Consider the following 22,200-nt stretch of genomic DNA (forward strand, 5'->3'; position numbering starts at 1 on the left):
CCAGTCGCAAAATCGCACGAGGAAAATCGCGGAATAGAACGAGGCGTCGAGGCACGGACGTTCGGGCGCGTCGTTCGTTCGTCGATGGTGCTGTGGCTGAAGGTATGCCCCGTAAGAGACGCCCGAGGGATGGAATGAGTTTTCCGGACGATTTAGTCAGGTATTTATTTGGCCACCTCCGCGCGTCTCTCGCGCCCTCACCCTCACCTCTTACCGACATCTTCGCGGTTCTCGCTCCCGAGACTATCTTCCGGGAAATGCCTGACATAATGTAACGTCGTCGAGCTATGCGCTCTTCCTCCACTTTTACCCTCTTTCCTTCCACACACTCATCCTTCTGCCGTTCTTTCGGTTTCCCTCGTTTCCCACCTTTCTGTCTTTCGTCTTTCTCTTCACGGTTACGTTAGAGTGTACTTTTTCTCTCCCTATCTCTCTTCTATCGATTTCTATACAGATCTTTGAGATGGAACCGTACGAGCTATTTTTAAAGGAAATATTAGTTATTTGGTTGATTTTATTTCTGCGAATATATCGGTACTCCGAAACACGAATCGTTATAATGCCATTGTATTTGGAAGCGAGCTGCTAATGTGGTAAAGTGATACGTAATACAAATATAAATATTGATCCATGTATTTTTAAGTTACTAAAAAGTTATTAGAAAAATATTGATTGGCATTTCAATAAGTCGTTGACGTCTTTGTTCCTTATATATTATACACTGTAATATAACTTTACTATAGAAAATTATTTCATTATAATAAAATTATTAATTCTTATTGTTAATTTTTACTCATATATAACATATTTCTATTAAAACCTTTTACATAATGTGTGTTTTCTCTTAAATTTAACAAATTTTTATCCAATAATTTCTTTACAGTACCTATTTTTTCATTGTTCACTATATATATTTTTTTTCACGCATTTCGTCATTTACAGAATTTTTAATAGAAAATAAAGAAAGAACAAAAAATCGTTAATGAGAGTTTACAGATAATCTCGAATAAGGAATGAGAAGGAAGGAGGAAGAGAGGTAGAGAGAGAGGGGTTGCAAATTATCCCTTGGGATGGTGTAGCTCGCATCGAAGAAGCGACATCGTATCGCATCGCGTTCATCGGTGTGAATTTCTATATCAGTCGCGATATAGTGGTATGTCTGATAGACCATCTTATCACGAAATAAGAAATCACGTTACGAAACTCAATCACGGTCGATCGTATCGAACATACAAGATTTGTCCCAAAAGTATTCGACCTCTGCGTATCTTTTCTTTGGGCATCTTCTCTCTCTCTCTCTCTCTCTCTCTCTCTCTCTCTCTCTCTCTCTCTCTCGCGATCTCTATTATGGAAACAAGAATTTAGTATTTAAGAGGACTTTGAAGAGTAGCGCCATCATGATCCAACAACTCTTCCAATACTTGTGTGAGCATCGCAAACTCCGAGCGTTGTATTTTACAATGACTGAGCGAGTCGTTCCAGTGCTCAGGCAAAATCAAAAGAATTTTTGAGATTGCCGAAAACATCTTGGAATCCATTAAAAAAGATCTTGAATTACTCAAAGGGTTATTACTGGCGATGACCGATGAAACATAGGTTTATGGCTATATACGGCATAATTTTTTACTCGATTCACTCGCTCGGTCATTGTGAAATGCGATGCGTTCGGAGGTTTCGATACTCACACAATTACGTAAGTACCATTGCCGATTGACAGCTGAGTCGTGCCTCTTGATAAGGATACTCCTCAAGGTCCCTACTTAAGGAGATCCTAAAGAGGAACAGTCATATTGTAAATAGCACTCATACACAGACGATTTATGTGTGATTAACACATCAGTATACATCAGTATCACGTATGCTTATACATATGCACACAAATTTTCGTATAACAATTACATTTTAATTAGATGTCAAAGTCCAATTTTAAGAACTCCACGCTGTTTCTTTATGCAAACCACTTGTACAGTTTTTATATGAAATATGTATTGTCACGACATGACAGCTCTGAACCATCATATTGGACTAAGAAATAATAAAGATTTCAATTTCGAAATTTTTCGGCGTTCTCAGCTACTTCACAGACACGTATTAATGCACTTTAATCCTTGAAATCCTTAAATAATGAATTGTTTCCACAATAAAACGAGAGAGAGAGAGAGAGAGAGAATGGCCAAAGGCACAGATAGTCGCAGAGATCGGGTACTTTTGATACAGACTTTGTATCTCTGCATTAAGACGCTCATAATGTCATAAATTATTGCAGTAACCATTGCATAAGTAATTTTGCACATAACGATGTATTTCCTGGATATAATTTTGACGTTCCTCTTGCATGTTTCTCCTACCAAGCTTGTGTAAAAATATATTTTATTATTGAGTCAATGTTTTTTAAACATGAAAAGTAAAACTTCTGTGTATATTTTCTGGTTTTCCTTAAACAAAATAAGAATTTATCTTTAATTTTTTTTATAAAATAAGAAAAATAATAAAATCTCTCTGTATTTTCTGCTTTTTCTTTAATAAGATAAGAATATGTTTATTCTTTTTTTGCAAAATAAGAAATAAAATTTCTTTGTAAATTAAAATTAAATTTCTACACGATAACGACAACCGTATCTGGGATAATGATTTACTGCCAAGATTAATTAAGATATATGATTAAGTTAATGATTCGTAACTCGAAAGGGTAATCACTTAATGTGATCGTGGGACAGAGTCCCCGAAATCATTATAAAATTTATATGAAATCCCAATTTGTAATCCAATAATTACAATTAATGTGCAACTACGAGAAATAATTGTGTAATATTAGATAAAATCATTTATTTTACCAAATGACTTTATATATAATAAAGAAAATATTTGTCATCAGATGAAATCGTATGAAATCAAATAAAATAATATAATCTGTGAGACACAACAAATATTTCAGCGAGTGGTTACCTTGCCATCGTAGCTTTTTCTACGTTCCGAATAAAGCTCACTACTGTTTTCCTGTGAAATTTAAAGCTTGTTGAATATCAAGTCACAGGTCGATGTGCAGAAGCTGGAAAACGTTAACTGACGAATACTTAATGCTCCGGTGACGTGTTTCACCTGACCTGCGAAGAGTGGTTCCCGTAATATCGCATGACAAAAAATCACAGGTGCACTTTAGACAACGATTATAATTCGACACGAATGCGAGAATACCATGTCGAATTGACAAGGAAAAAATAAAGACGAATACAAAGCGGAAACGCGTTATAACTTTTTACACGTTGTAAGAGAAACCAATATCTGCGATTTGAAACGTGGAACGAGAAAAACGGAAATCTATCTTTCGAATGCAATGAATACATTCCAAAAAAAAAAAGAAGTAATTTTATTCCTTAAATTAACACAGATTTATCTAACGAGTCGACTGTTTAAAGCTTTTAACGAGCGAACGAGCGTCGTTCCACTTTCATCGCGGTTCGCTTAATCGATAAACGAATTTTTATTTATCGGAGGATTAACGAGTCTCATTCGAGTTCGTGCGAATCGAAATGCGCGCCCTAGTCAGGGAATGGAAATGATCGCGGGTCAGAAGTTTATGAGATCACGCGGCCTGGGAGAGGTTTTTACCACGTTGCAAAAAATTTCCATTTGTGATAATACCCCAGTTTCCCGCGGTGGCGCATAACCGATTTTCTCACCGCTTCGTAATGTAAAAAGATAGGGACGTAAAATCCTTTAATAATCGTTACACTATCCGCATGTTATGAAACAAGGATCTCTAATTCTCCCTTGTTCTACGCTTTTTTTTTGTTACTTATTTAATGTCCACTGACATATTCCCTCTTATCATTAAATCTTGATATCTGAAACACTAATTGATTTTTAGTATATTGCCTTTTCCTTAGAAATTTCCATAGCAATGTTGAATCTTACATTTTAGAATTTTGCCAGGATACGATAATACGCCAGAAAATACCCCAACTTATATACTGTTACTGATATACTTGGCAACGATATGCGGGAATGTTTTTCAATTCTACGTGTTTGCAAAATGAATTTGATATTTCTTTCGAATCTCTCCTTAAAGGAATTTTACAATAAAGCTCGTTATTTAATTACAAAAATAAAAGCTGAATCAAGAAAAATCGATTTTAAAATATACATACACATATATATATATATATATGTACACAGAAAGACAATATTATATAGAGGCGGACAAGTCAAGAAAGCAATATCTGTATATAGAGAATACGTCATGTAATGTCATCATTGAATCTAATGCAACAACCGTTCACTCGATCAACGCCACATCTTATCCTGCCATTCTCTTCTTCTGCATCGACTTGCCATAGAAACTGGATGCAATCGATAGGACATCTTTCCTCTAATTCTTCTACTTCATTTCTCCTCCACGCAACTCCACAGCCGTCCCTTGCCTCTGTTCTACCCTCTCGTTCTCATATCCCGTTCTATCGCATTTCCGCTACCCTCCTACTTTTTCATAAAGCCGACACTACCTATATGCGAACCGAACGAAACCACGGACTGAAATTAATCATCGGTCGATTTTAATATCGTGACCGCACGGAATATCTATATCTATATCTTTCCGAGAGGAGAAAGAGAGAGAACAGGGAGGAGATGAGGAAGAGGGGAAGAAGCACCTGCCCCGTAATTTATTAATTCATTTCTGCGCACTTGAGAGAAGAGAAGAAGAAGAAGAAGAGGGTGCCCAATAATTCTAATTTGACCGCGCGGTCGTTAAGCGCTTTCCGATTCGGCTCGCACCCTCCACGAGAAGGAGGATAGAAAATTGAATCGGCGTCGTCTTACGTAAGTCGATGAGGCTTAAAGGGGTCGGGCGAGTATTAAGTGACGCGACTGCAGGGATGGGAAGACGAAAGAGCCGAAAGAACGTAAGCTACATATATACCTATCCTCGCTTCCAAATCCATTTACGTGACGTCGCACCATTTCTTCGCGGGTCCCATGAGGACGAGCTTCATTAACGTCACGCGCACGTTGTCATAAATGCGCAGATGTGTATATATTTACATGTAGATGTGTGTCTGGATGAGCGTATACGTGCGTCAACAAGAATACACCTCCTCCCTAATAGCTTCGTCGACCCGCGAACGTTTACATTTGTCATACGCGACACGTGGAGAACACGCTATGACGTCGCGTCGTTTTTTTTCAGAGATTATCAGGTCGAGACATTTCGGTGACGTTTTCTGCCTTTTAGAAAGAAGATCGTTTCCCTTTTCCATTTCTTTTTTCCGTAAAGCGTAGCTATTCGGTCCGTAAAACTCGCCTGTGTCAGCATAATGTGGCTGGTTTTTGAACGTCTCTCGTGTAAAAGCGAGCAATGTCAGTGTCGAGTCTTATAATTATTTACCTCACTATTCTTGACGGGAATATAACAATAATTTGCGGTTTAAATTCTGTCTGTGAAAAATGCACGGGTATAAAAAAAAATAGAATCCGACGTGTACAGAGTGTAAAGAGAAGCGGATACTCGAATCACGTGTTTCGCGCAAAAGTTAACTTCATGACAGAAAACATTGTATCGTTTCGTGCGCCCGAGACGAGCTTCATTAACATCACGCGCACCAGTGTGAATTGTTGTACACAACTTTCTACGAATATTCTGTTACACGTCCGCATTCTGTTATACACTCGTTTATACGATATCTTTATTTCTCGCGGACTTGAAGAAAATAATTTCTAGTATTTTCTGCTACGAGAATATCTTCTTCTCGTTGAAATCGACCGCATACGAACTCGCCGTGACAATAGAGTGATCGATCTCTAAACCGTTGAACGTATCTCGCGAATATACACGCGCGTCATTCTGTCTCGCGCGATCGCGGTGTTCATTATCGAGATTGAATTTCCATTTTTTTTTTGTTTTGCTCAGACATACGATGATTAACTTTACCATGTCGTCTCGTAAATCTTATAAGAAAAATAAAAACTTAAGAATAATAGTCAAATAAAAGACAATACATGTTCATGATACTCTAAAAAGATTTTCAAAAATGAGTTTCAAATCATTAATATTTTAAATCATTAAAATTTTAATAGTAATTTTAAAATGCAATTTTAGTGTAATAATGATTACGGAAAAATAAAAACGATTATTAACTGATTATGGAAAAATAAAAAAATTTCTTTTAAAGTATATACCTTTCCTTTTTTTTATCCTTCTGTCTTTTTCTGTAAGCAAAACTTAAAAATGTTTATTTTTAAATTATGTCATTGTTATAGCCAAGAAAAGGTTTATTACTTTATTTATAAATTAGTTTTTATTACAGAAATCGTGTACAATACATTCGAATATTTGATTTTTTATATTATGAGTATATTTTATTTATCATTTGCTCTAATTCTTTGTATTACTTTTTATACTCAATTTCTATAACAAGTACGTAATCTAAAAAGTAACTTATAAAATAACTTTTCCCACGATCTTGGTTGTAGCGAATGGACGAAATTGTAGGTATACAAAATTTTGAATTTTTGAAAAGATATCGCTCTTTCGTTTCGGAAGTGAAGTAATTTAAAAAAAAAACGTAATTTTCGAGTTATTATATTGTATTAAATACACTACGAGCTAAACACAAATTCTCATATCAAAGTGAACTAAATTTTATTAAAATCGTTGATAAAAAAATATCATCAATTATAATTAAAAAAGAATTATTTTTTTAAGGGTTGTGAAACGAAAATGACAAAAATAACTTTTGATCATATTAAAAATATATTTTTTGCGGATTAGTTAATAATTATTAAGTTGAAAAAAAATTTTTTTCTTTTTCTGCACTAAAAGAAAAGATTGGCTACTACAGCAAATTAGATGATAAAACATGGTATAGCATTTTTAATTGGCTGCTGCAATCAATTAAAAATGCTATGCCATATTCAGCCAATCTTTTCTTTCAGTATGGAAAACTTAATTTTTTTAAGTTATATTAATTTTTTGAGGTAAAGAAGCGATATATTTAACTTTTTGTTATTATAAATTCGAGGATTATTATATCAGACAAATCAGATAAATGATAAATTACATTACATGTATAAATATCCTTTCGTCTTTTTCTTTTCTTTTTAATATGAGTTTCCGAAAATTTCGGTTTCATATCCATCCGATGTGTGTGTGTGTGTGTCACTTAGTCAGACTGTCATGTCAAAATTCAGGAGTCCGCAGATTATCTGCATGAATTTAATTGCAGGAGCGTGTAGGTGGAGAAGAGCGACTTACTTGGTCGGCCTTTGGTTGAAGCAAAGCGAAAAGAGGGCGCGCCGCGTCAGAAAAATAACTCCTAAACGAGGCGAATTCGACGTGAATTTTCAGAATGCTGCAATCGGCATGAATGGGGATTAATTGATGGTCCTCCTCCCCTTTCGTCCCGGGCGTCGTTCGTGTTTCACGTCGGGAGATTTTACAAATTTTCATTACACACAAGCCAGCCGGTGCCGGCGAACGAATGGAGGCCGAAAGCTCCGCGAGCGAAAAAGCATCGAGAGGACGCGCAATCTCGATTACTCGCGCCCGAGGACGGGCACAGCTTTACGGACAAACTCATTCCGGCATAACAAATTATTCGGGGAAAACGGCGGGAATTGTGCAGAAGCGACTAACAAGAAAGTAATTTGGTGTCACTCGTTTTATGCGACATCCCGAATTCTGTGGAGATTTCCGTGCGAACTCGGCGCGAAATTTACTCGCGGATTAATAAAGGGAATATGTGCTTTTAAATATATAGGTATCTGTGAGCCATAACGCTTAAATATTTAAATTCAAGTAATTTACTTGCTGATAATTAGAAACTCTATTTCGATAATTTGTATTCATTAAACCCTGTTACATCGCGCTTCGATAATTTGACGTAATTTTGTTGATTATACTGTCACTGATTGCGAATAAATATTATAACAAAATTCAAATGAATTCTTTACAACTGAAATGGCAATATAGGATATGACATCTAAATGCACGACGTAATACTTCTATGTAAATTTGTTTAGTTGTCTATGAACTATTTTAATATTATTACATTAATATCATACTGATTTCAAAATTGCAAATTAAGAAACATTTGCGCTGCAGATTTCAAAAAAAGAATCTTTAATGAACAATTTACAAGAAATTCACTTAGATTTGTCTGAAATAATAATTAAATATTTTGATGGAAAATTGATATTTGGGAATATCCTTTATATAAAATGTATAAAATACAGTTGGTATCTTCTAAAGGAGAAATTTATTAAATCCAAAACTGTTCGTAGTACAAGTTAAAAATATAATCTAGATATTACTTTAAGCGAAAAGAATAATATTAAAAAATGCGCTGCTCATTAAACTGATGCTAAAAATTACGCGACGCAAAATTGACGAGGCTAACTCGACGATGCAATTTTACAGTGTAGCCTTTGGTATAGGATCCGGAGACGAACCGAAACATCGAGTTCATCGATACCCATGAATATTGATCGGTCGCCGATTAGAACGCCTCCTCGCCCGAGGCGAGGGATCGTCTATGCGATTCGAGAAAGAAAAAGTTCGACGAGAGGTAACGAGCGATGGCGTGTTTCTTACAAATCTTTTTACAGCGCGTTCAACAGGACCGCGTTAATTGGACGAAGTGATGGCGAAAATAACAGATTGAACGTGTCGAGTGCATAATTTTGCGAAATACAAGTGAAACGAAAGGGATAGTTGAAATGAAATAACAAAATGTTTCCTCCGACGCGAACTTTAAAGTATAAATATAATAGACTTAGCTGCGTAAAACGTTATCGTTTAGCTTTATTCATCTCGCGAAAGTGATACTTGTGCATCGTTCTTATGGTAATCTCTTTCCTTTCTTTGCGGGAAGAAACAGATTTAGCCGCGTAAGGGTTCAATTATGTTCTTTCACAAAGGCAAAAAAAAACTCTTCAACATAAAAGCGCGATCGTAATTGTGGGTTTTCTTTGCGTATCATCTTTCACGATTTTAACTTGAGTCGACAAATTAATCTTGGAAAGAGAGGAAAAGGAAGAAAGAGAGGGAGAGGGGGAGAGAGAGAGAGAGAGAGATTGCATTTAAAAAAGATGTTTCAGTTCTATGATATAAAATTATCTCAATATTTGTGTAAAAGCCACTTTTATTTCTCTTCGCGTTGCGTTATTTTTTCACATCCTTTATTTACGGCGATACGATAATTGAAAATGTAATCTAGAAAAGATAACAGTTTACATTATGCTCGCCTTATAAAGCACTCAATAACTGCCACCGATTCGATATTTATTATCAATAAAATGTATCTTCTCATTGAAAAATATATATTCCCGTGAAAAGTTGCAACTTCTTGAATAATCACTTCGATAAATAGCTCCTTTCTCATTTAACATTTATATGTAAAGCATGTTTAAAAATATTAGAGTATGTACTTTGTATTACTACTTTCGAACAAATTGCTTTTACGTGCGCACGTTTCACTGAAATTATTCCTCTCTTTCTCTTCTCTCTCTCTCTCTCTCTCTCTCTCTCTCTCTCTCTTTCTCTCTTTCTTTCTCTCTCCCTTTCTCCTTTCCTCGTTCAAGCTGCTATGCGCAAGTCATATAACAAATCCATACTTATTCAATACGATAGCATGAGAACCATTAATGAGAGTTTTTAAATTATTAAATAATCTCGAAATACTCCACCGATAGTTTCTGCATTTAAAGCCGTAATAAAAGAAGAAAATTTACACTAGGCAAATGACATTATTGCGATTCTCGTGTGCGTCGTTTCGTTCCATCACTTTCTCCGAGACCAATGGTTGTTAGATTCATGAAATGCTCGAAATACACACTTTGCAGTTCTTACACGTGGAAATATATGTACACGTGAGTGTATAGCCGGCGATATAAGGTCAGGCGATAAGACCATTTCACTACAATGCTATCGTCGTCCTAACCGTTTTCGTAGGTAGGTAGGTAGGTAGGCTAGCACACGACGACTTGTGTAAATGATCTTCACGTACGATTGCTTCGCCGGCGAAGTAGGTGATAATAACGAGTACTCTATATAAATGGCAATTTTAACTACATTATTGTTGACCCTCTATCACACGGCAAAAACAGTTTTACTGAGGTATATGAAAATTTAACTAGATACAAATCTGAAAACTTTGTCATAGTTAGACCATTAAAATAATTATGACTGTGTTTCGATATACACTGCTAGTACTGAAAATCTATAATTCACGTTACGTATACTATAGATTTTCAGCATTGGCAGTGTATACGAAACACGGCCTACGGAGGATGTTTAAACTAATTGTTGAAATGTAAAAACTTTTTGCAATACTGCTCGTTTATTTTGGCCTCCTACATAATAATTTTAATAGTCTAAAAATATTATTTTCAGATCTGTATCTAGCTAAATTTTTAGATGCTTTAGCAAAAAAAGCTTTTTTGTTCTTTTCATGCACTTATTTCGTGAAACAAGTCCAAACGTTAAGATTTAATAACCTAATATATTCAAGAATTTTACTTTTCTATTGTTACTTGATTTTTAGAAATAATTTATAGAACGTATTAATATATATATATATAATTAAAAAATTTTCATTAGTTTACTTACTATATATGCTTTAAATATTATTTCAGTATTATTTTTTTTATTTATTTTACCCTATTTAGAAGTAACAGTTTATATTAAAATGTTATCTGACGTAATAGCTATTTTATTAAATATTCCGTCAAACAAGTAATACACTTTATTAATTTTCAATTTTATTTCCCGAATGCAAAACACTCGAATGAGGTCTGAATACGTCGATGCACTGATTTACACGGTGATAGGAAACGACCGATCAATAACGAGCACAAAAATTGTTTCTGCCAACTAATACATGCATACATGAGATGGTGTGTTCGCGGCCCAAGTAATTAATTCATGGACGCGAGATAAAAATGGTTTATTAAATGCCACCCCGAATGATTTGTCGCTGGCATTCGGCCCGAGAACTTCGGTTGATGCGGTTAACGCGATGAACTGACCGAATTGTTGCAAGTCCCATATTAAATTACACGGCATGGCGAGGAAATAGGCAAATTGAGAGAGAAATGGCTTATTTTATTTTGACCGCGGGTCGAATTGCATTAGGTATAATAATACCTATCTCGCAATTTTTAACACGGCTTGTAAACTGGTAACCTAATACAGATTACATTATTACAATACACTGATTAAGTTACAAGCAAATTGCGACGTGCTAAAAAAACAATTTTGTCAATTTTTATTATTTCCATAACTAGTTTTATTTTTTCAGCGCAAACTTGATTATAATTTATACAAATTCAAATGGAAATTCGATCGAGTTATGTGAATTTTCATCATTGCACTATTATTTAACATTAAAGCACATTTAATTATCATTAGGATTTATTATAAATTAATAATTTCATTATTTAGCTACATAATATTTTATTAAATTATAATCTCTATAGTCAGGGATGGGAAGTACTGCTTTACTTGTAACGCCATTACCATTATCGTTGTTTTTTTTTTGTAATGATCGTTATTTTCTTCTGTTGTAATAATAACATCGTTATATTTTTATAGTAACAGTATTGAATTCAGCTGTTATTTTTATCGTTACTTAAATCCCTAATTATAATGTTCGATACGGATTTTAAACTATGAACGAGACCCGATGCGATTTCTTTAAATTCTTTATCTCTAAAAATAAATCTGTACTGAAATTGCTCACGTCATGTTTTTGAGAAAATTAAATTTAAAAGTATCGAAAATAGCATTTTTGGTACTTCTGAGTTAAAATATCTCAGTAATGTAACGTGATAAAACAATTTTATTTACGGATCTTCAGCAATAAAAATCCTCTAGTGTCACCTGCTTTTATTGATTGCATTATACAAGAAACAATAGTTACAATGAAAAGAAAAGGACTTAAATCCGTAGATAAATATAATCCTTTGAGGACAATTTAAATCACCTGCACGTAATGGTTTGTGAGATCGTTGATTATAAATCTGAAATCGAAATTATCACATATAATTTGTTTAACAATTATTATTTAAATTAATAAAAATTTAGTTGAATGAAAATAATAGCACTATTGGATTCTACTGAAAAAATTTATATAAATAATGCATTATTTTTCCATTTGTTATAAAAAAAAACGACAAGTGATTATTAAAATTACATGAGCAATCCTCAAAAAGTTATATTTATCTATGAATTTAAGTTCCCTTCTTTTCATTATGGCTGTTTCTTTTTGTTTAAAACGGCCAATAAGATAAGTGACTTTTATAGATTTTTTTGTTGCTGAAAATGAATCCATAAATAAAATTGCTCTAACATGTTACATTTCTGAAATAATTTAGCTCAAATGTATCAAAAAATGCAATTTTCGACAAATTTAAGTTCAATTTTCTTAAAAATATGACGTAATAGAGCAATTTAATTTACGGATTCGTATTCAGTGACAAAAAATCTGTAAGTCTATGACTAATTGATCATAAACTCCTATTCGTGATAAAAAAAAAAAAGTTTAAATTTGTCGGATAGTGTTATTTTTATATCTATTCGGATAGTGTTATTTTTATATCTATTCAATAGAATACATTATTTTATTAAAACACATTCTCAATAACGATATTGTTTATAAAAAAAACAATGTTTAATAAAAATTTTTAATAATTTCTATGCGTATTTGTAGATGCAATCTAAATTTCTAAAGATAAATATACATTAAAAAATAAAAACAATATAAAAAATTACAGAAGCTTATTAAATAAATATAACATACATTTAAATATATGCTCGCTGTACAGAAAGTTCCGAATTTCAAGTTTCAATATTGATTGTTACAATTAATATTTATTATTAAATAATGTCATTTTTCAACCTAATATTATTTATTTTAACATTATAAAAATTTTAACAAAAAAAATAAAGCATTACTTTTTAAATAATGATAAAAAAATAAAGAGTAAAAATTAGCGGTCTAGTGTAATATATAGAAGTCTGTGGTTTAATTAATCATCGTTACAGTCATAAAAAATTACGATATCATTATCAAATTGTTATTATAAAAATTGTTACTATAAAAATAACGGAAAAGTAGCTCTTCTACTCCCTGATAGATATAAAAAAATGTATTTATATCGTATATATGTGTTTATATATACAATTTTTCATACAATATATACAATTTTCCAAAATATTAATATATAATCTAGATTATCACATTTTTTGTTGTAGAAGAGCCATCCTGACAAATCCCGACCTGCTGGCGAGCACACCTTGGTACCGATTGTTCGAGAATGACTTCTGGGGAACACCGCTGACGGAACGTGGCTCACATGGAAGCTATCGACCGCTCTGTGTGGCCACCTTTCGTCTGAACCATTTTCTAGGTGGTCTCGAACCCTGGGGCTACCATCTGGTGAACGTGGCATTACACGCCGCCTGTACCGTTCTCGTGGTCAAGGTCGCCAGAAAGGTGAGTGTTTGCTTCCGCAAGATATTATCTCGCGAAGCAAAATAAACGCATTATGTGACGATTAAATCACGGTGGAATAAAAAAGATTTCATTACGTTAAACAAGAAAATGATTATATCAACTAATTGTAAGAGAAGCACACCAACCACGATTAGAATTAGATGTTGAAATAATATTTCTATATGTATTTTAAATATTTATTTTAGATATATTTATAATTATATATTTATAATTTATTTTAGATATATGATTGCGCGTCGATTATTTTCGGATAATATAATCAACTATGAAATAATAATTTTGTAAATTAAATTTATTGTCGATTTAAAATGCTGCTAGCATCTTAAATCTGTGAAAAAACATTATATATATATACTTCAGCCGTGATAGAAAATTGATAAGAAAACGAGTATCGTAACATTCGTAACAAATAGCATACTCTCTAATGCTGATTTTACAATAATGAGTCGGTAGTCGTAAATTTTATCGGTGAAATTGACCAATAGCCAACTTGTACGACTAACGCTGATTAGACAACTTCATTGATTAAGACTAAGACTTCCGACTATTGACTCATTGTAGAATCAGCACTAAACTAAATCAGTGTATTCTTATCGACTTCCGTGTTACACTTAGAATCGTTATACACTGATATATCATCAACGAATATTTACTTTTAGAGATTATGATTTTCTGCAGATTCACTTGTAGAGAATCCTAATCCCTAAAAGTGAAGAGTGTATTATTATTACTAAAAAACAAAACAATAAATATTTACTAATACATCCGTTATAAGTGTGGCACTGAAGTCACTGATTTACTTTTAGAGAATATATTTACGCTAAGATGATAGAAATAAACTAACGATGACACCTAGATATATCTAGTGATGTAGTGTGATTATAAAAAGAATTAAAATCCTAAAAGTTCCTCCGATGCTGAAATATGCTGTATTCCTCTTTCAATTCATTAAAGCTACCAATGGGTCTGTTGGACCAATTATATTCTTCACATCTGCAAATTTTAATTATTGTTATTAAAATAAATTTAGTATTTATAATTTTTTATTTTAGTTATGTCATTTTGATCTCTTCAAATTAATGAGCCTTTTAATAAAAAATTAAATGAATCTCCGGTATCGGTAACAGTATTACAGATTTTGACGTCAGCTTTATAAGATTAATATTGTATAAAAATATCGCGAAAGATTAATGTATAGTTTGAAATCCATTTAGAATTCGTCAATATTCAACAAAAGTTAATTGCTAATTAATTTTATCTCTACATCACTTTTGCTTTATTTCGTATAAATTGTCCTTGTTATTTGCCATTTAAGAAAGCAATACCGACAATTAATCAAGATTTAGACATCTACTATCGGTAGACTTAATTCTTCTACCATCAATTATACTTTATTGCACGACACTAATTTGCACGATTTAATCGGGGGAGATTAAGAGGAACGCAATTCGCTTCGCAGTAAAAGTCGCGTTATGAATACATCTAATTATTAAGTAATCATAGGTTCGTTTTATATCCGAAATAAATCCGCTGAGATCCTTCTTATTTCATCTGCACGGAAGCACATCTTTAGAAGATCGTCGACGGCAGAATTCAAATAACGAGGGAGAACCCGCTTAACTTTACCATAAGCCTGCTGCACGGTTTTAATTTTACGACGTCACTTCGTTTTAGTTAGCTTAGAATCTCTCTTATTCCGAAAAGGGCGATAGGGCGCGATCATGAAAGGGAAGTGTAATGGCGATTCGGCGTACGCGAACATCTCAAATAACAATTTCCGCATACATCGAAGAGTCAAAAGAACCGCAACAAGGTCCTATCATTCTAATGAGACTTTAATTTTACATCACCTCTTTCGATCGCTATGTTTAACTTGGCGAGTATTTAACTTTGACAGTATTTAACTTTGTTTTAATGACGTTTTAAGGAGTTATGCAAAGAACAATTTAATTATATGTGCAATAAATTATGCCAAGTTCAATTAAAAATAATTTAAATCAATTTAATTATATGTGAAAATATATAACAAGAAGGGAAAGAAAGACTTGACTTTAATAGTCAAGCTGAATCGTAAGCGCTTAATAATACTGTGTGAATTTAAAGCATAAATTCGAATAAATCCGCACACACACTGCAGAGAAGTGCTCATATTTTTTCAAATGTACGTAGAATATTCATATTTGGCACAAAGTTAGCTAATAGGTATGCATGAAAGATGGCGTGGTCAAAGAGAATTTACGATTTAATTGGAAAAATATCGGTCTTACTTACTACTAGACGTGCTAAGGTTCTAGATATACAAAAGTAGTGCAATCCTTTTATCTGAAATGCCAAACACTTTCCTATTGGCTATTTAGACTTAGTGGCCTGTAATCGAATAAGCGCTTAGTATTATTGATATATGATATTGGTATATGATAGTTAATAAGTTGAAAATGGAGGACCTTTGCGCTACTTTGGAAGCATCTTGTCTGGTTCAAAATAATAAAAAAAAATATTTTCTTGTTTCGTTATTAAGTGATTATCATATATTTTAATATCATCATTACTCACATTAGCAGACAGATTATTTTCTCAAGAAACGGCTAAAACATCGCTTATATATTATTTAAGATCAACTTACATTTTTTAATTTTGCCATGATATCTCACAAACAAAAATAGATACTAATAAATTTTTTTTAAATATATATTTTAAAAATATCTACAATTTAAATTTAACAAAAATTTTAAAAGAACTATTTTCTAAATTTTAAATTAATAAAATTATCATAATTTTAAAAAAATCGTTTTTTATTATTTTTTGAACTTTTTTAAGTATTACATGCTTTAAGAGTACTGAGTTTTTTTCCAATTGACGTATTTGACAATGATATCGATGTAATATTTGATATTCAGATTAATGAGCAATATTTTTACAAGTATTTGCTTTGCAACGTGACAAATTGTTAACGTGATTTTCCAATTTGTCTCACGTGAATTTTTTTCTTTTTGCGAATGTGTTGAATTTCGTATCGCTGGTATATATATCAAAAGCACAGAAAGCGCTTCCTTATTATCATATTGGATTCCCGATTATGGTAATAATAATTGGTAATACCAATTTTATTAGATATTTCACGCGAAATAATTCCCTCAGTTAAGAATAAACGTTATATGTGGCCAACCTACTGATTCGTGATTGGATATAATACAAGTACTTAACACATTTCTTGGAATCATGAAAATAAGCAATAATATCCAAGTTGCGTACCGTTTTATAAATTCATTAACAACTCAAATCGTTTTAGCGCGTTATTATGAGCGTGAGGAAATGGCAAGTACGAGGAACCGCGTTAATTTAATACACACAGCACTTTCTCGTGTAATGAAACTGTCGCGCTAATTAACTGCGTCTAAGTGTATTAATGAAAGTACTTCTCGTACTTCGAGAACAGCGTTTTGAGTTATGCATGCTGTTAATATCTCTAGTAAGACGCTTCGCCGCGAGATGTTTCCTTGGTCTCGATTCCGATCGGTTTTCCTTCTGAGCCATTTCGTCGCCACCTTCGATTTTCTGTTAGCGCGTTGAAAAAATATACGACATTTATACAATTTCCCTGCTCGAAATTCTGTCCGTCCCACCATATTCCTCTACTTCCCTTATTGCGAATGTGCATTGGATCGTATAATTTTCGAATAACCCTCGTCAATGGCTGCTACCGACGATTACCAAGCGTCGTGCATAAAACTGCAAATTGTACTCCTCTACATCCTTACATATTTGATATTTCTTTTCATATTTTGATCCAAATATTTATCCATATTTTCCGATTCTCTCTTTTATTGTGAATAAACGTGATTGTCGTTGTCACACAGTGAACATTTTGCATTTGTGTTCAAATCGATCTTTGACAAAATTTTTTAGTTGAAATTTTTAATTTGAATGTTAATTTAACATAATGTGACTGGGTTATTTAAATATTTTGTGTTAAATTGATATTTATTCAATATTTCTCGGTATTAAAATAACACAATTTGTCAGTAAGTGAACAAATAAAATACACACACACACACACACACACACACTTTTTGGTATACATATAATTTTTTTTAAAACCTAAATTCTAAGAAATAAAATATAAAATAGATTATACATGAGTGTAAGATACATTAATTTAACATATTATGAATGTTAATTTTATTAAAGAAATTTAGGGTAAAAGCAGAAAATATGAAATAGCGTTTTTTAATTATCATTGTTCCGATATAAATGCATACGAAAACTTTAAATTTACACAGAACTCTTGAGGAATATGTGAGTGACAACATCTAATAAATAAAAGTCGCCAAAATTTAAGTCTAACGTCAATATTATCGATTATTCTTTTCATTTTCGATTGTGATTGATCAATTTCTTAAGGCTTAAGGCTTACTCTATCATGTTTGCGGAGTAATGAAATAAATGAATTGATATAAAGAGGTAATTGCTTTTTAAAAATGATACGTAATTGACGTGATTGTATATTGCAAATTGCATAAATTTTGTTACCAAAACCAATACAAAAACAGGCAAAGTTCTTTGACACATTAATTCATGTTAATTATTATATAATTTCTTACAACAACAAAATAAATTGTAGCTAATATTACAACATTCTCTATAAAAATCTTACAAGTTTTAGAGAAGTCGGTGTGTTATAAGAATCAAATTTTGAATAGCCATTATTATCGTTATCGTTGTTAACTATTAGCATTATTGGCCATTTGTCCAATAGGCAATTAAATCGAAACTCGGATCAAGCAATCCTCACGGCGGAGTAGTAGAGTCAATTAACGTTGGAGTTAATTTGCCCCACTCCCGTCACTCGAAGGATCGCCACGCGAGACGTTTACATGTGTACCTTACTAGATATCCGCAATTACACTCCGCAGGTCCTACCAGGAAGGAGCAATCTCGCGCACGCGATCACAGGTTTCCTGTTTGCGGTCCATCCCATTCACAGTGAAGCTGTGGCTGGTATAGTCGGACGTGCCGACCTTCTTGCCTGTTTCCTGACCTTGACATCTTTCCTGACGTATTCAGCCCATTGTAATCGCACGAGACCGTCGTTTCCTTTGCTACTGGCCCTAGTGTCGTCGACGTTGGCCACCCTTGCCAAGGAAACGGGCATATCGTCCTTGGCTCTCTGCCTTCTGTGGGAGCTCTGTCGTGGCGAGCCAAGTCGAAAGGTAAGTAACACGATATTATTTAGTTTATCATTTTATATATCAGTATCGAGTTTTATATATCGGTATTATAGATATGCCAAATTAAATATTTAGGGCAAGAAATGAAAATAATTCGAGATTAATTTTAAATATAAAATTGTCTCTAGAAAAAGTTCAAAATTTTCTTCACTCTTCTTTTGAATCTTTTTAATATTCATATTCTGAGATATTCTGACATATACAACCGCAGACAGTAAAAACATTTTGTTGTATTTATGTTAAAATCAATTCTAGTTAAAATTTTGTGTTATTTGAAATTTTTAACTTATTTGAGTGTACATAATGTCATTGTGTTATTTGAACAGTTTATATTAAATTAATATTCAAAATTTATTGTTAGTGCTAAAATGACATAATTTATAGGTAAAGCTCGGATTAAAATTCTAAGATCGAGTCAATCATAGCTAGTTGTCCCCACTACCCTCACTTTCCCCTCATCCCCCATTGCCCGCGCCATGACGTCGTTGGCGCGTCGCTCCATCGCTCGCCATGGCTTCGGGCGAGTGGCAGTGCAGTGGGGAGAATCGTGAGGAACGATCAACTCGAATTGGTACGTCGATCGGCGAATAATCCGAGTTCTATTTATAAATAACATAAAAAATATAATGTAGTTTTAAATGCAAATTTCATTTATAATATGTTAAATTAACATGTACATTTTATTCATTTAATTTGAAATTTACGTTTTAAAGCATTATTTTCATTATTTTCATTTTGTGATACATAGTGTACACGTAACATAAAAATAATGTAGTTTTAAAACGTAAATTCCAAAATAAATGAATAAAATGTGCATGTTAATTTAACATATTATAAATGTTAATTTTACTGAAGAAATATGCTTTCCCAATTTGTTTCCAAATTGCATAAAAGTGTTACATTGTGTTATTTGTTATTTTTTAATATATTCATCTTGCGTAGAATTAACAATAATTTAGGTGAATCGTTTGATGAAATTTGAAAACATTTGATGTGTTAACATAAATTTTTCAATTGCACAGATTATCGCCATATTAATATACACAGTCTCGTATATTAGTATGGCAATAATCTGCACAGTTGAAAAATTTACGTTAACATATTGATGTATTAAAATAAATATCAAGAAAATTTTATATATATTCTTTGCTCGCTATAGTGATAATTATAATTATAATTATATAACGTAAACGCTCTTAATATATAATTGCACATATAAAAGATATGAAGTATAAGTACGCGAAGTTAAGAGTCAGAAAATGCAGTATTGATAAAGGTGTCTTTAGCTACACGGGACCGGAAACTTGATAAAACTATACCGGAACAAGATTTCGCGAATCGATATCAGTTTGCAGACGCGCCGCACGATTTCCGCGATTGCCACGCGCGAGAACACCGCGTCGTCGTTTATCCGCGCGTCTTGTTTCGTGAAGCGTGAAAGTTTCGACAGGGAAACAAGGCGGAAGACAGGCAGAACCCGCGTGCGCACGTACGAATTCGGGGAAGCGTGTAACCGATAACGCAGTGCCGTTGCAATGCGCTGCATCTTGTCTGCATTCTGGCGAAGACAGCAAACTGATGCACACACGGTAAACCACCCCTTTCTCCAGCCTCCGCGTTTAGGCGCCTACTGTCGTCACTCACACCCCATCTCCTCTATCCCTCGCAATCTCCAAAACCTCGTTCGCCATCTCCTTTTGCGCACGGTGCATCTGGATGCGCTGGATGCACCGGACGCCTCGCGTGATGCATGACGTGCACCCTCTTTCCCTATCCTAACCGCGATTGGAGGGGTGCCAAGAGGATCGTTCGCATTTTCCGACCGCGCCTCCGAGCCCCACAGCTTTTTCGTTCTTTCCGTTTGCTTCCCTTTTCCTCCATTTATATTTCTCTTCTTATTATACTTCTCTCTCATCCTCACGTTCGCGTCGTCGACAGCATCCCTCTGAGGCTCCCTCTTCCTCCCTCCCCTTCCCCGCCATGCTCAGATATTCTCCATCGTGTGTAAATTGTTTGCACTGTTTCCCATCATGAAAATCTGCAGTTTGTTATGATAGAGGATTAAAGTGCTAAGAGAAATTAGATTTTTAACATCTAAAGTTTCAAATTGTATATTTCTTACGTCGGGAATAGCGATTTTAAATAAATTTTTATAAATCTTTGTAATTTTTTAATTATACAAAATTCAATATAACGTACAATACATAATTTTTAAAAGAAGACTGTGATTTTTTTCGCACAAACGACAAGATCCAAAACAGAAATACCTCGCCGTTTTCGGAAACGAAAACATCACCGACGTTAACAATGATACTTACGCTTTCTCGATTACTGCTCGCTTTGTCCAGCCACGCAGAAATATGCATGAAACGGAAGCTGCATCGGAATCCGGAGAGACAAACGAGACGTGACGTTCGGCAGATGAGAACTAGAAGCGGGATAGACGCGGAAAGCGCGCGAAGAGCGGAAAGCGGAAATTTATTAAGTTACGATCGAACTGTCCGGAACGATCGCGAAGTAATTGGAAAAATCTGGTTTTCAGATTATCGATTCAGCGAGAGTATCGAACAGCCGGTTAGATATCTCCTCGTGAAATATCGCCGGGACGTTAAATCCGGCTCTGTGACATTTGTTTCCTTTTGGATGCTTCGTTGGCCGTTTTATCGGAGATAAAACAATATCGTCGCGAAACAGAAAATCCGCGATAAGTGATGGAATTACGGCAATTATGGCGCAACCTCGGTAATCTAAGCTAATTCCAGTATATATCCAAATGGGAGAACGTATTTGGATTATTGAAATTTAAATGCGCGATAACGGTTTTTTTAAGAAATAAAAGTTTTAACAGCGACGTTTAAATTTAATAAAAGCCAATGACGAGTTCATCATATTTAATACATTTTACGTATAAATTATACAAACATTCTTTCATAGATTTACATCAATCTGATTTACATCAATCCGAAATAAATAGTAGATGTAGAATAATAAAAGATTTTTTATCGGAAATTTTTCAGACATTTAAAAATGCTATCATTTATAGCGTGTAGTTGCTTAAAAAGAAATATGTTGCGTATTGGAAAATATATCACTTTTTAAACAGGTAACTATGTATTTCTTTATATCAATTGATTTGATCATTCTTATTCTGTACATAAAAGTATTAACTCTTCAACGGCACACGTCCATTTCATTTCTAACAATTCTTATTTCTCGTATACTTACGTAATTTTTACTTTTCCAAATTTTTTTTCCAATGTCTACATAATAGAATAATTAATTAGAAATCTAAAAGAATATGTGTGAATTTTTATAGAATATTTCGAACATTTTAAGAATGTATTAGAATCAATTAGAGTATCATCAGTTATTTTAATAAGTAGTATATATTTTTTATCTGTGCTCTGATAGAAATGTATTGAAATGTATTAGGAAATAAACGACAAAAATCTCAGTTTTTT

The 22,200-nt window shown here is 33.4% G+C and overlaps 1 protein-coding gene across 3 annotated transcripts in view; it reads left to right on the plus strand.

The window, feature by feature from the left end:
* The window catches only part of Tmtc2 (Transmembrane O-mannosyltransferase targeting cadherins 2), a 290,264-nt gene that overhangs the window by 142,451 nt on the left and 125,613 nt on the right, over positions 1 to 22,200 (plus strand). For all 3 annotated transcript variants that reach the window (XR_015546164.1, XM_087409526.1, XM_087409524.1), the window contains exons 2-3: positions 13,250 to 13,490; positions 18,425 to 18,721. Coding sequence is in view for 2 of the 3 variants with exons in the window: in XM_087409526.1 (XP_087265652.1) it covers positions 13,250 to 13,490; positions 18,425 to 18,721 (538 nt within the window). In the remaining variant the exon portion in view is untranslated. The remainder of the gene's footprint in view (positions 1 to 13,249; positions 13,491 to 18,424; positions 18,722 to 22,200) is intronic.

This window comes from Acromyrmex echinatior, chromosome 9 (assembly GCF_024713525.1).
Source record: "Acromyrmex echinatior isolate Ae372 chromosome 9, ASM2471352v2, whole genome shotgun sequence".
NCBI lineage: Eukaryota > Metazoa > Arthropoda > Insecta > Hymenoptera > Formicidae > Acromyrmex > Acromyrmex echinatior.